This window comes from Sander lucioperca, chromosome 9 (genome assembly GCF_008315115.2).
Source record: "Sander lucioperca isolate FBNREF2018 chromosome 9, SLUC_FBN_1.2, whole genome shotgun sequence".
Taxonomy (NCBI): domain Eukaryota; kingdom Metazoa; phylum Chordata; class Actinopteri; order Perciformes; family Percidae; genus Sander; species Sander lucioperca.
In genome coordinates this window covers 21,862,424-21,874,953 of record NC_050181.1, presented here as the reverse complement: position 1 = coordinate 21,874,953, position 12,530 = coordinate 21,862,424, and the positions used below count along the sequence as shown (strand labels likewise).

General features: G+C 39.9%; 2 protein-coding genes across 4 annotated transcripts in view; both read left to right on the top strand.

Annotated features, from left to right (window-relative positions):
- The window catches only part of LOC116057766 (putative WEB family protein At1g65010, chloroplastic), a 33,418-nt gene extending 29,014 nt beyond the window's left edge, over window positions 1–4,404 (top strand). The window contains exon 7 of the mRNA XM_036005190.1: window positions 2,988–4,404. Within this exon, the coding sequence (XP_035861083.1) occupies window positions 2,988–4,255 (1,268 nt within the window). The 3' untranslated portion in view covers window positions 4,256–4,404. The remainder of the gene's footprint in view (window positions 1–2,987) is intronic.
- Window positions 4,405–6,511: 2,107 nt separating this feature from the next.
- LOC116057754 (aspartate--tRNA ligase, mitochondrial-like) lies at window positions 6,512–12,225 on the top strand. 3 transcript variants are annotated; one of them, XM_031310358.2, is made up of 10 exons: window positions 6,512–6,780; window positions 6,901–7,102; window positions 7,696–7,795; window positions 8,728–8,794; window positions 9,020–9,121; window positions 9,379–9,474; window positions 9,579–9,702; window positions 11,416–11,462; window positions 11,685–11,791; window positions 12,072–12,225. In XM_031310358.2, exons 2-10 carry the CDS (start codon window positions 6,928–6,930, stop codon window positions 12,208–12,210), a joined length of 957 nt encoding a protein of 318 aa, XP_031166218.2. In that variant the 5' UTR covers window positions 6,512–6,780; window positions 6,901–6,927; the 3' UTR covers window positions 12,211–12,225. The 3 variants fall into 3 exon arrangements, with proteins under 3 accessions (XP_031166218.2, XP_035861120.1, XP_035861121.1); XM_036005227.1 differs by having other exon boundaries at window positions 6,872–7,102; XM_036005228.1 differs by having other exon boundaries at window positions 6,860–7,102.
- The last annotated feature ends 305 nt before the right edge of the window (window positions 12,226–12,530 follow it).

Sequence of the window (12,530 nt, the reverse complement as noted above, 5' to 3'; positions counted from 1 at the left end):
GGATAAGGTTTTGTTCAGGGTTAGGTAGGGGAACACATATCAACAGTCTTTGACACAACACCTGATAGGAATGGTGTAGGTCTGTTCATTTCCACCACATTCTGGATTTGGTCCAGACAGGGTCTGACTGTCCTCGGGTCACTTTTGGATTGGGTCTCTATTTTTATTCATGTTGGGTTCTGTTTTTTCAGTGTGTCTGTTTCAGATCTGGCCTAAAGTTTTTAAAGACAGTGTGGGAAATAAGAATAATGACAGTATGTCATAACAGGGGTGAGAGGACGAGAAGGGTTTTCAGTTGGTGGCAATCTGCAACGTCACTGCTAGATGCCACTAAATCCTACACACCGCTCCTTTATTTAACAACATTAAACTGCATATTAATGATGTCATCTTTTTACAGGGATTACAGCGAAAATCCCTGCACCACTCCCAGAGGAAAACCCTGTGACTCAGAGTAAGTAAATGTATCACAACGCTAATCATGTATTTGAAGATAGGTTTTTGGATCATCATTTTCCATGATTAACCCAAACACATCCCTCAAATCTTTGCCATTGAAACGCAAAAAAATAAAAACAATTTCTTAAATAATTTCATGTCAGTATTTCCTATATTTTGCTATTTGCAGTTGATAAAAACATGTTAGGATGCCGCTTTTTTTTCTGAAATATTCAAATGTTCATATATCGTCATTTGTGGCTAACACATACATTCCCATTGACCACCTCAACCTCCACATACACTGCTCTGTATGGACAAAACACTGTTTTCTGTACTAATATAATTTCTTATGTAAAACAGATGTACGTATATGCATATAATATGTAGGTGATTGAGTTGGTATTTTAAATGCATCTTTAAACTCAGGTTAATTGTGAATAATATTATAGTGTTAGCTGGTGAATAGAAGAAAGCAGAAAGGATCACAAGTGCCGTTTACTCCAACTAGTCTTGCATCGCCAGATTTATCTCCACAGTGCTGTGGAGTAAGGTCTGGCTAGTCCACACAACATTTGGTTACTTTCCACCTGTGGTGTAGTGATTACAGCTTCTTAGTGAGTTTATGTCATCTCATCTTTCTCTCTGTTGTATTACAGCATCTGCAATTAGGATTGTGCTGCTGGGAAAAAGCGAGGACAAACAGACAAAAATTGGTAACTTCATCATCGGTAACCAAATTTTTCATTACCAAAGAACTACCCCAACCAGGCAATGTGTGGCAACCTGTGGAGAGTGGAGAGGAAAACCATTAACGGTCGTGAAAACTCCATACATGTTCAGTCTGTCTGAAGAGAACTTGAGAAGAGAGGTGAAAAACTGTGTGACTCTTTGTCCTCCTGGACCAAATGTTCTGCTGCTGTTAGTGAAGCCTTCTGAATTCACAGAGGAGAACAGACAAACACTGAAGTTCATCCTGAGTTTGTTTGGTCAAGATGCCTTTGAGTACTCAATGATCATTGTGACACATCAGTGGAAAGAAATGACAGCCCCTGTTAATGAACTCCTTAAAGCCTGTGGAGGAAGACACAAGTCTGAAGACTGTGGAGGAAGATACTACAGCTTGTCTGAAGAAAACCATAGATCATTAATGGAGAAGATTGAAGAAACAGCAAATAAAAACAACAAAACCCCACCGCCTGTGTCTGAACACATCAAACCGGCTTTGAACCTGGTTCTCTGTGGGAGGAGAGGAGCAGGGAAGACTTCAGCAGCCAAGGCCATTTTAGGTCAGACAGAGTTAGTGTCCAACTCATCAGAGTGTGTTAAACATCAGGGAGAGGTGTGTGGACGTTGGGTTTCTCTGGTGGAGCTGCCTGCCTTGTATGGAAAGCCTCAGGAGGCAGTGATGGAGGAATCCTTCAGGTGTATCTCCCTCTGTGATCCTGAGGGAGTTCATGCCTTCATCCTGGTCCTACCTGTGGCTCCCCTCACTGATGATGACAAGGGAGAGTTAGAGGCCATCCAGAACACATTCAGCTCTGCAGTCAATGACTTCACTATGATCCTGTTCACAATGGAGTTAGATCCTTCAGCTCCAGCTGTTGTTAACTTTCTAGAGGATAACAAGGACATCCAAGAGCTCTCTAAGAGCTGTAGAGGAAGAAATGTTCTCAATGTCAACGACAAGCAGCAGATCCCAGAGCTGTTGGATGGTGTGGAAAAGATGAGAGTCGTTAAGTCCAGATTTTTCACAAAGGATATGTTCACCAAGGCTCAGATGAAGAAGGTTGCGAGACTTACTGCTGAACTGCGTGATGTTAAAAAGAAGAGTGAGGTGGAAGGTGATGATAAACATCAGAACAGAGAGTGTCTCAGGATGGTGCTGATTGGGAAGACTGGCAATGGGAAGAGTGCAACCGGAAACACCATTCTGGGCAAAAAACATTTTACATCTAAAGGGAGCTCAAAATCTGTCACTAAGTTTTGCGAGAAAGCAACAGCAGAGATTGATGGACAGCCTGTTGCTGTGGTCGACACTCCCGGCTTGTTCGACACGACTCTGTCCAATGATGAGATTCAACAGGAGCTTCTGAAATGCATCAGCATGTTGTCTCCTGGACCTCATGTGTTCTTACTGGTGCTGCAGATTGGTCGCATTACAAAGGAGGAAAAAGAATCTGTGGAACTGATCAAGAAATATTTTGGTAAGAAGTCAGGAGACTTCATCATCATCATATTCACCAGAGGAGATGATCTCAGTCAGTCAATTGAGAGTTATATAGAAGACTCAGATGACTTTTTGAAAAAACTGGTACGTGACTGTGGAAGAAGATACCAGGTCTTCAATAATAAGGTTGAGAATGATAACACACAAGTCAGAGAGCTGCTGAAGAAGTCCAACATAATGATGAAACAAAATGGAGGCAATTGCTACACCTCAGAGATGTTCCAAGAGGCCGAGAAAGCCATACAGAAGGAAGTGGAGAAGATCCTGAAGGAGAAAGAAGAAGAAATGCAGAGACAGAGGGAGGAACTTCAAAGAAAACATGAGGAGGAAATGGAAGCAGTGAAGAGAAGAATGGACCAAGAGAAAGCAGATATTGAACATAAGAGAGCAAAACAACTTGAAGAAATGGAGGAAAACATCAACAAGGAGCGCAATGAGAGAAAGAAAGAACAGGAAATGAGAGAAGAAGAAGACAAGAAGAAGAGAAGGCAGGAAGAACTTCAACAACAGAAGTGGGAGCAAACACTCAGAGCTCTTAAGTCAGAATCAGAAGAAAAGTTGGAGCAGAGTAAAGAAGAGATGAGAAGGAAACGAGAGGAATGGGAAAAGGAAAGAGAGGAATGGTGGGACAAAAGAAATCAAGAAAATGAACAGAAACGACATGAGGAGCAAACAAGACTTAAAAAACTCCAAGAAGAATATGAGCAGGAAAGAGAAAAATATGAAAAGAAAAGAAAAGAAGATCAAAACAGAAGAGAACAGGAGGAAAAGGAGAGAAAAGAATGGGAGGAAATGGAAGCAGTGCAGAGAAGAAGAATGGAACAAGAGAAAGCAGATATTGAACATGAGAGCGCCAAACAACTTGAAGAAATGGAGGAAAAAATCAACAAGGAGCGTGAGGAGAGAAAAAAAGAGGACAGGGAGAAGAGAAAGCAGGAAGAACTTCAACTACAGGAGTGGGAGCAAACACTCGGAGCTCTTAAGTCAGAATCAGAAGAAAAGTTGGAGCAGAGTAAAGAAGAGATGAGAAGGAAACGAGAGGAATGGGAAAAGGAAAGAGAGGAATTGTGGCACAAACGAAATCAAGAAAATGAACAGAAACGACATGAGGAGCAAACAAGACTTAAAAAACTCCAAGAAGAATATGAGCAGGAAAGAGAAAAATATGAAAAGAAAAGAAAAGAAGAAGATCAAAACAGAAGAGAACAGGAGGAAAAGGAGAGAAAAAAATGTGAGGAAACCTATAAGAAACAACTGGAGGACATGAAGAAGAAATATGAAGAGGAGGCCAGAAAACAAGCTGAAGAGTTCAATGAGTTCAGACAGAAATACACCAAGGACTTCACAGCGTTGGTCGAGAGGCACATGGAGGAAATACAGGACATGAAGCAAAGACATGAGAGACAAATACAAGAGTCAGCAGAGAGGCATGGCCAAGAGTACAAGCAGTTAGAAGACCTCTCAAGTCACAAAGAAAAAACACTGAAAGGAGAAATGAAGAACTTGAGTGCAAAGCATAAACAGGAAATCAACGACTGGAAAAAAAAATACAATGAAAAATCTTTGATCGAATGTAACATCTTTTGACCTCCCCACAGACTCTTGATCATTATGATGTTAAAGGTGCCCTGCCACACAAAACCGTTTTTACTTGTATTTTTTTTTAAATATGTTAGGTCCATATGTGTTTGTGTTATGTCGTGAACGTGAAAATGAACTGCTACCTCCTCTGTCAGGTCTAGTCACTGAAAAGAAATAAGTGGAGAAATCAGGCCAATTACAAAAGCTGGTCAGTCTGACGTGGTGTTGCCTGAGCTCATTACTATTCATGAGCTCGTCCAGTTGTGCTGGTAGCTGCTGATAGCCAGGCTCTCATTGGCTAGCTGTTAGCGAATCAGAGTCAAGCAGCTTAGCTTGTTGAATATTAATGAGAACTGGCACAAATCGAGCTGAGTCTTCCTGCAGGCTTTCTATACCACGCTAGAATGGCTTGAAACAAGGTAACCAAGGCATTGGCAAGGCATTTTCCACAAACAATGTTGCAGAGTCCATGGTAGAACTTCAGATATTACCACAAAGTAATGAAATATGTGTGGCAGGGCACCTTTAAACATTTTTTTTAACATCTTTTAACTGCAGGTGTTTAACACTGTCAGTTTAAAGAGTACTTTGCTTTCTCCCATATTACATAATCTGTAAGTAATTAACATACATAAATACACACACATATATTTTAGTTTGACTCTTTTGCTGGACCATGGAGGTGGTGTGACCAGGAGCCTGGATGTTTCTTTCTGTCACTCAGACAGACATTGCTGTGAAGTGTTCATTGGGTTTAATGAGCTACAGCCTGACTACTGTTTGTCACTGCAGGTTGAAAGTACATCATATATACGGTATATGATTTCTCATACTCATTATTTTTATACTTATTTTAGAATCATTATTTGTTACAATGATCATATCATTATTTCAAGGTAAATCATTTTTTGTATTTCGATAGTTTATTTGCAATGTAACATACATTTTTATCTGTACACATACACACACACACACGCACGAACACACACACACACACACACACACACACACACACACACACACACACACACGTTATTACTGTAAAGCTTAAGCATGTGTCCCACCTATAACCTTCCTGATTAAATACTGTATGTTAAATGAAATACCTGACTCCGGTGTCCTGACTGACACCTCACAGAAACACACACAGTCACATAGCTGAGATTGGAAGTTCATTCTTGATGTTTAAAACGAGAGCTGGAAAAAATAATCTGAATTGAAGCACATGATCTTCCTCAGCAGATGAAGTGTTACCCAGCTGTCATGTAGATTTCACAAAGTGCTAAGACATCCAGCTACTTAGCATACATATTATTCATTTATCAAAATGAAGGTATTTCCATGTAACTTTCCTAAATACTACAGACAACCCAAATAAACATGAATGAACCTACACATTTATTCTGGCATAAATACATAACAAGAGACCAAATTTTAAATGAACACATTGTAATAACTTTATATTTTCCCACTGGGTATATGACCTGCTGGATGAATACAGACTTCATTTTTTTATGAAGATGTAGGTCCAGTATTACCTAATAACTTGTAGAGCACCAACAGGTCTTCATTCATAAATAAAATCCAAGGTTTGATAAAAAGTAGGGGTGTAACATAATCTACTGTTTGATACTTCCCTCGTTTTTGTGCCATGGAAAACTAAATACATGCTACAATGATAAATGGAAACATTCAGCATTGCTTCATTGGCCATAATTCTCACTGTAAGAATTAGGTGGTTGGTAAAGATCTCTGACTGTTTTTTCAGCCAATATTCAGCCGTTTAGTACTCCCCAACCCCAAACTGCCTACTCAACAGTTTCAAAAACCCTTAGGTTTTACCAACTAGAAATAGTTTGTGTTTATCTGCTGGAATTGCTTACGGTCATACCACCCTGAACACGCCTGATCTCTTCTGATCTCGGAAGCCATGCAGGGCAATGGCCCATGACCCCTCCAAGTCCCTATTCCAGTTTCTGGGAAATGCAAAATCTGCTTAGAGACAGGAAGGGTCTCCAAGCAGATGTTTTGGGAAAAGTGAAATATTGCTATGTCATCTTATTTCAGTAATACAAATATGCAAACACCAGCCAATAAGCATACCAACACTCCCAACTCTTTCTTAATTGGTTTATTAAATAGTAATTTAAATTAAATAGCAAATTAAATAATATTCTAACAACATTATAGAAGTTATAGATTGTACATTTTAGAGAACTATTTACATAATGTACAAGTTATGGAATGTACCCTGTGCTACCAGCTTTTTATTCTCTCTTTCATCAGCAGAGGGCGCTGCCGATTTAAATCGATTATGTAGCCGACGGACTGTTTCGGTCTAAAGATGTCATTACGTCACATCCGTTTACATATCCTCGACTCCTACATATATGGATTAGCATTGAGCTAACAGAAAAGCCCATCCACATGAGCAGAGAGTCGTGACAGCAGCTCAGGACGAGGAAAATACGGAACAGGGACCGAATGAAGTGACAGCGGAGGTTGTTCTCCAGCCCCAGACATCCTGACCGGTAAAGTCCTCGGTGTTAGCACTCTTGTTGAATTGTCATGGTTGAATGTGTCATTACGTCAAGAGCCTCTTTATAACAGTCTTTCTTATAGAGTAGCTCCCATGTGCTTCATTCAGACAGCAAGGACTGGACAGCTCGATATAGAAGATGGCAACAAAAAGCAGATATCTGCTGCAGAGAGTGTTCAGTGGAGTCAGAAATCCCGCTGTTTGGTACCAGAGCTCAGCCTCGACCTCAAGTCAAGGACGCCTGCTGTGGAAACCTCGACTCAGACAGCTGAGCTGCTCACACACACTCGGCAAGGCTCATCCTCCAAGCACAGGTACTCTGGAAGTCATTGATAGTTTGATTGATAGTTTATTGTTTATTGACTGTAGCTGATGGTATTGCCTTTGGACAGTGACTCCCATTAGGGTCCATGGAGTCTCGCTTTGCCAGACCTTCCTTTACAACGCTGCGGAGGGACCATGTGAACACTATATGACAAGTGGTATTTAGTTAGCCCAAAACTCATAGAAAAGATTGATCATTTAAGGCTTTTTAAAACATAGTTTTTAGTTTAGTTTTTCACATTATTCATGATACTTAAATAAATATCAAAACACAATATTCCACCCCACCCTCACCTCCCTCAACCAACACAAATACAGAACAAGAAATGCCACCAATAAGCAAAAACAAAACAAAAACACACTTGGTTGGAATATGTAGAATGTGCAATGCCCAAAAACTCATCTATTTGTTTTAGCCTTACAAAGATAGTCCATTTATAGTATATACAAAGGTCTTAGTTGACAGTAGAGCTGCAAAGATTAATCGATTAAAGTTAGTTGTCAACTATTAAATGAATCATCACATGATCACAACAATTCTAGTTATCGTCCAGCCATAATCTTTATTTGGTTTATTTTCCAGGTCCCAGCAGTCTGTCCTTCAGGAGTCACACCTGTGGAGAACTGAGATCCCATCATGTGGGAGAGAAAGTCTCTCTGTGTGGCTGGGTCCAGTACCTCAGGTATTACTCTGTTACTGCTGTTTACACACTGACATGGAACTACATGTACAATGATCAGAAGAAGTATTTCAAGGTATGTTAGACATTGCCTTTAGATGGATTTAGGTCAGATTCAAATCGATCTTCACTTGAATGATCTGACATCGATTCATAAAATCCTGAGACTGAGAATCTTTGAAGAGGCTCTTAATTTTAAAGCTAGACTCAATATATTGATATCATATGAAACTAAATGATCAAAGGAATTCATGTCATGCTAAATAACACTCCAAAGTTAGGCAACATTTTGGCGAGGGAAAAACAGTCATGGCCATTTTCACAGATGTATGGCTTTAGGTATACCATCTCTGTGTCACACCCTCTGCACTAAAGGAAGCACTTGTACAATTCTGGGCTCTCAATTAACATCAACATTCATATTTTTAATAATGCACCAGGTTAGATGGTTCCTTGTACAATTAACAGTTTTAGTTCTCTGAGAATCTTTCATATCCCAGCAAAATTGGTATTATAACTGAAATATCCCTTATCGAATCAATATTTAATTAAATTGAATTGGTACCTTGTGAATCGGAATGCTATTTGATTCAGTGGCGATACTTCTAAGCCCTAGTCTTCAAACACAGGTGGCTCCACATAGCAATGAGAAGTAATAGTCAGTCCATGTTTTCTCAGATTTTCACTCACTGCTGTTCAGGACACATTTTGTATATGTCACTATTACATTTTAATTCTACATTTCCTGTGAGCTCTTTTGATTTCCCTCTCCATACCTAACTGCACAATTCTATATGTGACGAAGCGAAAATGTGTACTTGCATTTATATTACAACCTGATAGTTGCTTTTTGGGAAGCAGGGCTCCAGCACTACCCAGAGTTGGTTGTTTTGCTCTCTTGGTCTCACACAAAGTAACCTTTCTGCCTCCAACAGGCAAGACCTGTTTGTCATCATGCGAGATTTCAGCGGCTTGACACAAGTTCTAATCCCTCAGGAAGAAGTAAGGATGAAAACAATACATATACCACAATACAGTGTATGTTATTACTAATGCAGCAGATAACAAAGATGTCAAGAATAATACAAATATATTAATAACGGAAAAATATTTCCAGCACATAGAAGAGGAATTTACTAAAGTAAAGGAAATGAAGGGCTTCTTATTGTTTGGATTAATGGTAAACTCAACAGTTGTGTTTTAATTGAAATTCTTCTGTGTTTTAAGTCTGCGAGTAATTTGAAAGCAGCGCTGTGTGATCTCACAACCGAGTCTGTCGTCAAGGTTACAGGAACAGTCAGACGACGACCAGCGGGGCAGGAGAACAAGGTTTGTGTATGTTTATGTGTAACAGCTTGTAACAAACTTTTCAGTAAACATCTTTAATGAAATCAAGAATTTAGTCATTGAATTGCTAAAATATAATGTAAAGTTTCTACTTATCGTCTGCCGAAAAGGAAAGCAGAATTTTCAGGGTTTTTGAGAGACTTTCTCTGAACTTTGGGGGTTAGCAAAGCAAATATTGAAGTAGTCATTTGTTATTTGGAGTGCTCCATCGTCTCTTTCTGCTGTGCCCATACCGACAGAGCATGCCAACAGGAGAAATAGAAATCCTGGCTGAGAGCGTGGAGGTTTTCAACGTGTGCCAGAAGTTGCCTTTTGAAATTAAAGACTTTGTCAAAGTAAGTAACTATTTTATATATATATGTTCAAGCAAGTAATATGATTTATTGTGTTTATTAATTGTGAATAATTGTGTTTTTTTTGACATTTTTTGAATGTACAGAAATCAGAGTCTTTGCGGATGCAGTATCGCTACCTGGACCTGAGGTCCTCTCAGATGCAGAAGAACCTCAGACTGAGATCTCAGCTGGTGATGAAGATGAGAGAATACCTCTGTAATGTGCACGGTAAGGAGAGCCAGATTCATTCTCTGACTGGTGATTTTCTTAGGACAAATCTGGCGCAAAATAAACCTAGGGGTTAATAACACATGTGTACCGAGTCGACCGTTCTCTGGGATCTGTTTTCACGCTAATCGAATGTGACCAGTTTCATCGCAAACCGCTAATTAGCTTATAACGCTAGTCGTCGGGGCAAGGGTAAAGTAAAAAGAAATCGCTATTTTATACCACTAACAAGGCTCAAAATAGCTTCCATGGTAGCATAATGAGGGTCCCTACATGTAAACCAAAGCATTGAGAACTTTGTAAGTGTACAGACAGTTTATTAAAAAGATAGTTTAGAAAGACATTACCTTTCGCGTATACAGGCTGGCGCCATCTTGGGAAAACAGTCGCGACCAGTCGAACGATGTACGCTGTGCAACCAGTAACCAGGAACATAGCTCAAGCACGGCGATTTCTTTTTACTTTACCCTTGCCCCGACGACTAGTGTTATAAGCTATAAGGTTTCCGGGGACAGTCCCCGGTTTCGGTGACCTGTCCCCGGTTTCAGTGACCTGTCCCCGGAAATGTCCCTGGTTTGACTGACAGACCCGAAATTGGAATGAAAGAAAGAAAACATTGACCAAACGTACACCCTATACGCGCAGGCTCAAGACAGCCAGAGCAAGCGCTGCTCAGTGCTCAACTTCGGTAAAGTTAGAAAGATATTCACAGATTCGAACTTCCGGGATCAATTACTCTACAGCGAAATGTTATTAAATCACAAATGATGCATCTTTCCTACCGTAGTAAGGTAAACAACGAGCTACAAACTAATTTTCATCAAAACGAGCCGTCCTCCAACCTGGAGAAACAACATTGGTCTCTACGAGCAGCCGGCGGTGAGACGGCAGTAAGACGAGTGCTTAGGGACCGTCTACAAACTACAACACAGAAAAGAGATACAACAAAAATATTTATTAATTATATGATTAAATAAGGTAGTGTCTCCAAACTTACCTCAATTATAACTTGTCTCCTGCTTGTTGTACTACAGCACTTACTTTAAAAAATATAAGCATATTCATAATTTTGGGGAATATTCTTTGCCAAAAAAAAATGTAATAGCCTATATGTCATAATTACAGAGAGTCATGTCTCCAAAACTACTCCTCACATAGAAGGCCCCCTGCTGGTTGTACTACAGCACTTACCTTTCAAAAATAAGCATTATCATAATTTTGGGGAATATTTTTTGCCAAAAACATTTAATATTTTAATAATTAAATAGAGTTGTGTCTCTAAACTTACCTCACACATAATTAGTGTTCTGCTGGTTGTACTACATCACTTACCTTTCAAAAATAGGCATATGCATAATTTTTTAAAACGTTAAAATAGACAACATTTTCTTACAGGGGAGCATGCCCATGGATCCCCCTAGGGGGGCTTGTGCCCCAGTGCAGCTCTAGGCCTAGTGACGCCCCTGGGGCAGTGTCCCCGTTTTAAGTTTACAAAGATAAAAACATTACCTGTTTTGGAGGTATTTACACTTCTGAGCTGAAAATGTCCCTGGATTTTGTCTCAGAAATCTGGTCACCTTGAGTTAGAAGACACGGAGGAAATCCATGCAAACACTACACCAAAAGTACAGAATAGTAGAATCCATGTCCTCATTCCCTTGCTAAAACATGACCTAACTCAACTGTTTCTAACTGTTTTTTTCTCATTCGTAGGTTTTGTGGACGTGGAAACTCCGACCTTGTTTAAAAGAACACCAGGGGTAAGAAGATCCTTTTTTTAGTATTTAAAGATTTCAGCTACACGGAATCAATGTCACTTTAACAGTTCTCAGCCAAACGAACATTCAAAGAAGAAGAATTTGTCTCCAAGTTGCTGTGTTATCAATTTGAGAAAAAGATAACGTCTCTAAACTTTAGGGAAATGATATAGTCTGTGCTTCCCTCAGACACGATCCCCAGGTGTTCATTCTTTTGTGTTTCAGGGAGCCAAAGAGTTTGTGGTTCCGTCCAGAGAGCCGGGCCGCTTTTACTCTCTGCCCCAGAGTCCACAGCAGTTTAAACAGCTCCTAATGGTGGCTGGAATAGACAGGTGGGTGCAGGCCTGAGCAGAGGAAAACTACATGACTAACCAAAGAAGTGGAGTATAAAGTCCAATATTTCCCTCTTAAATGTAGTGGAGTATAAAGTCCAATATTTCCCACCCTGTAGTGGAGTACAGTAGAAGTATAAAGTGTCATGAAATGGAAATACGTAATAAGTAAATGTACTTATACCTGTAGTGTTACCTGAGAGTAATGTACAATAAATGGTCACTAACTAATATAATGCATAATGTTATTTGCCTTTGTTCATCGCCGTCACTGTGGCAGGTACTTCCAGATGGCCCGGTGCTACCGAGATGAAGGCTCCAAACCTGACCGGCAGCCTGAGTTCACCCAGGTAACACGGAGGTGGAACGGGAAAAGGACAAAATGCACTCACACACAGCTGATCATTTTATGTTGTTAGTGGGTATGGAGCTTAAATATTCAAGTCTGGTCCAGACCACTTCACGATCACAGAAATTAGGTAAACATTTGTTCCCATACTGGGAGTCACACCTGGGTGAAAACCAGGAGTCCTAACCGCTAGACCAAATGGGATAGATCAAAGGGACTTAGTCTCTCTCTCTGTCTTTGTCTCTTCTGCACTAACATACTGTAGGTAATTTTATCAGTTTCAATTTTATTCTCCAGTATTAATTTCCAAAACACGTTACCTCATTCATCACATTTCTGTGCACTAGTGAGCCAGTACTGGGGTGTACATGGTTTTTGTTCCTTTGGTCT

Coding starts and splice junctions, on each gene's coding strand:
- LOC116057754 (XM_031310358.2), top strand. CDS start 6,928: ATGGCAACAAAAAGCAGATATCTGCTGCAGAGAGTGTTCAGTGGAGTC. Junction 9,475..9,578: donor AAATTAAAGACTTTGTCAAA/GTAAGTAACTAT, acceptor TTGAATGTACAG/AAATCAGAGTCTTTGCGGAT. Junction 11,463..11,684: donor TGTTTAAAAGAACACCAGGG/GTAAGAAGATCC, acceptor TTTGTGTTTCAG/GGAGCCAAAGAGTTTGTGGT.